The following is a 3,015-nucleotide window of genomic DNA, read 5'->3' on the forward strand; positions in this document are numbered from 1 at the left end:
TCTTTGAATCCTTTTCTCAGTTTGATTTTAGTTAACACATCATTGAATTTATTAATACCAGATTTTAGTTAGCACATTATTGAGTTTATTAATACCAAGACAGTAGTTTTAGTTGATGTCGATTATGATTTTTTTTATTACTGTGGTAGTTTTTATTTAATTTGTTAGTACTAATTTTATTATTGTAGATAATTGTTATATTTTTGTTGGATATTCACTAAAATTTTCCTTTAATCAATTTCAATAGACTATTTTTTAAAAGATGTGAACTAGATTTTTTATTGATGTGTATTATAGTTATTTTTTTATTGCAATATTTGTAGTAGACGTCGAAGATGCAACAAGTTTAGAAAGAAGGGTTAAATGGAGATTGAACTCAAATTTCAGATTAATAAACAAACAAATATAGAATTAATATAGTATAAAGTAGAGAGAACTGGTATGCATTCACCCTACAACTTGAGCTACCACCATTTCCTTATGCAAACAACTTAAGAGCTTTACAATACAACTCTCTTTTCAATGGCTTTACTATTCTTCTGCTTAGTTTTCATTTCATGTGTTTTCACAACCCTTGTAGTGAGAAAAATAGGAAACACAAACAAGAAAGGTGAGGACACACCTTGTAACATGCCCCATGGACCTAGAAAGCTACCTGTTATAGGAAATATACACAATCTGCTATTCTCTCAACCCCATAGAAAATTAAGAGACCTGGCCTTAAAACATGGACCCTTAATGCATCTTCAACTTGGAGAAGTTTCTACAATTGTCATTTCATCCCCTGAGTGTGCCAAGGAAGTGATGAAAACCCATGATATTAACTTTGCCACACGGCCTAAAGTCCTAGCTAGTGAAATCATTTCTTACAATTCCACAAGTATAGCTTTTGCTCCCTATGGAAATTATTGGAGGCAGCTAAGAAAAATTTGCACATTGGAGCTTTTAAGCCTAAAACGTGTCAACTCATACCAACCAATTAGAGAAGAGGAGCTCTCCAATCTTGTCAAATGGATAGATTCGGAGAAAGGATCCCCCATCAATCTCACTCTAGCTCTACTTTCATCAATTTATAAAATTGCTTCAAGGTCTGCCTTTGGCAAGAAATGCAAAGACCAAGAAAACTTTATATCAGAGATGAAAAAAGCCACAGAACTTTTTGCAGGTTTTAACATAGGTGATTTCTTTCCTTCTTCTACCTGGCTTCAACTTGTCAGTGGCTTGAGACATAAGCTTGAGAAGTCCCATCAACAAGTTGATCAGATACTTGAGAACATCATCAATGAGCATAAAGAGGCAAAGTCAAAAGCCAAAGATGACCAGAGTGAAGCAGAAGATCTTGTGGATGTTCTCATACAATATGAGGATGGTAGAAAGAAGGACTTTTCCTTAACTAGAAACAACATCAAGGCCATAATTCTGGTATGGATTTTTTTTCATGAACACAATCTAGCTCACACAGGTTACTATTGTAGAATTACTAAGATAAACGTGTGCCCCTTTATATCTTATCTTTGTAGTAGTGGAACATTTGCCATATAAGTCTCGCATCATGCAGATTGTCCTTTAACTCTTTGGACATCCTTGCACTTTCCTAATATCATTGGTCATAGAATTTCTCTAAGATCCTCTGGGGCCTCGAGTTGCATTGCACATGACCCTTATGCTTTTTTAACGTTTGCATCAACCCTCCTCGTAGGGGTATATGGTATAATGTGTTTCTTGGGAAATAATAGGAGGTTTCTCTGTAATCTGTTTCAAATATTTAAAGGATTTTAGGGTAGGGATAAAAAAGAAAGGAGTATGGAGGAGAATCTGATGAAACCTCAAGAAGTGTTATTGTAGTTTACTCCATCGTTAAATTACTTTTTCAGGACATTTTTGCTGCTGGAGGTGATACTTCAGCAACAGTCATAGATTGGGCAATGGCTGAAATGGTAAAGGATCCAAGAATAATGAAGAAAGCACAATCTGAACTGAGAGAGGCATTCAGTGAGAAGGGAAGGGTTGACGAAAATTCCATCGATGAACTCAAATATTTAAAACTAGTAGTCAAAGAAACCATGAGGTTGCACCCTCCAGCTTCTCTTTTGCTTCCAAGGGAATGTGGTCAAGCATGTGAGATTCATGGTTATCACATACCTGCCAAAAGCAAGGTCATAATCAATGCTTGGACAATTGGAAGAGATCCAAACTATTGGACTGAGCCAGAGAGATTTTATCCTGAGAGATTCACGGCTAGTAGTATTGATTACAAAGGGACTAATTTTGAGTTCATTCCCTTTGGTGCTGGAAGAAGGATATGCCCTGGCAGCACATTTGCTTTGAGAACTATTGAACTGGCCCTTGCAATGTTGTTGTATCACTTTGATTGGAAACTTCCCAGTGGAATGAGAAGTGAAGAATTGAACATGAGTGAGGTGTTTGGAGTCACAATGAAAAGAAAATATGATCTGTTCTTGGTCCCTTTTCCTTATCATCCTTTGCCTGTCACATGAACTTCTGTGTGAAACTGAAACCTACGGTTATCTCTATAATGCATACTGCAGAACACAAATCAAGTGTCAGTTGAAATAAAGCTTTGTTTGACTATGCTTGGCTCTAACAGAAAATGAAAATTGCGTAACTAATGCATAGTATAAAGCTGTTTTATTTTGCTTACATTTTCTTAAGGTGTGTGTGGCTTAGAAAGACTGTAATGTTATGTACTCTTATGCTTATAACTTTCAGGTATTTGGAGTTTAATTTATATACTGCTTTTAAATAACTCTCCATTACATAATTTATATTATTCATAGGCCATTTTTTCTACATCTTTCTGCATTATATGTAATGAAGTGTCTTATTTTACAATTCATATTTCATAATTATGGTTTCCAATTGTTTCTTTAATAACACATCAACTACAGACTTTTCTCCCTGCAAGTTGAACAAAACTTTGTGGAAGATATGATCCTACTAATCATCTTGACAGTCAAAGGAATCTTGGCCTATTTTCATGAGAAACACAATTCT

The 3,015-nt window shown here is 35.1% G+C and overlaps 1 protein-coding gene across 1 annotated transcript; it reads left to right on the top strand.

Moving 5' to 3' along the window:
- The first annotated feature begins 390 nt into the window (after positions 1–390).
- On the top strand, positions 391–2,767 carry LOC137831084 (cytochrome P450 71D9). Its single transcript, XM_068638610.2, has 2 exons — positions 391–1,422; positions 1,875–2,767. The coding sequence occupies exons 1-2, from the start codon at positions 523–525 to the stop codon at positions 2,496–2,498; spliced, it is 1,524 nt and encodes a 507-aa protein (XP_068494711.2). The 5' UTR covers positions 391–522; the 3' UTR covers positions 2,499–2,767.
- The last annotated feature ends 248 nt before the right edge of the window (positions 2,768–3,015 follow it).

Source organism: Phaseolus vulgaris, chromosome 6 (genome assembly GCF_051622355.1).
Source record: "Phaseolus vulgaris cultivar YP4 chromosome 6, ASM5162235v1, whole genome shotgun sequence".
NCBI lineage: Eukaryota > Viridiplantae > Streptophyta > Magnoliopsida > Fabales > Fabaceae > Phaseolus > Phaseolus vulgaris.

Excerpts from the sequence above, each read along its gene's own strand:
- LOC137831084 (XM_068638610.2), top strand. The coding sequence starts at position 523 with ATGGCTTTACTATTCTTCTGCTTAGTTTTCATTTCATGTGTTTTCACA. Across the intron at positions 1,423-1,874 it reads ACATCAAGGCCATAATTCTG|GACATTTTTGCTGCTGGAGG; the intron begins GTATGGATTTTT and ends TTACTTTTTCAG.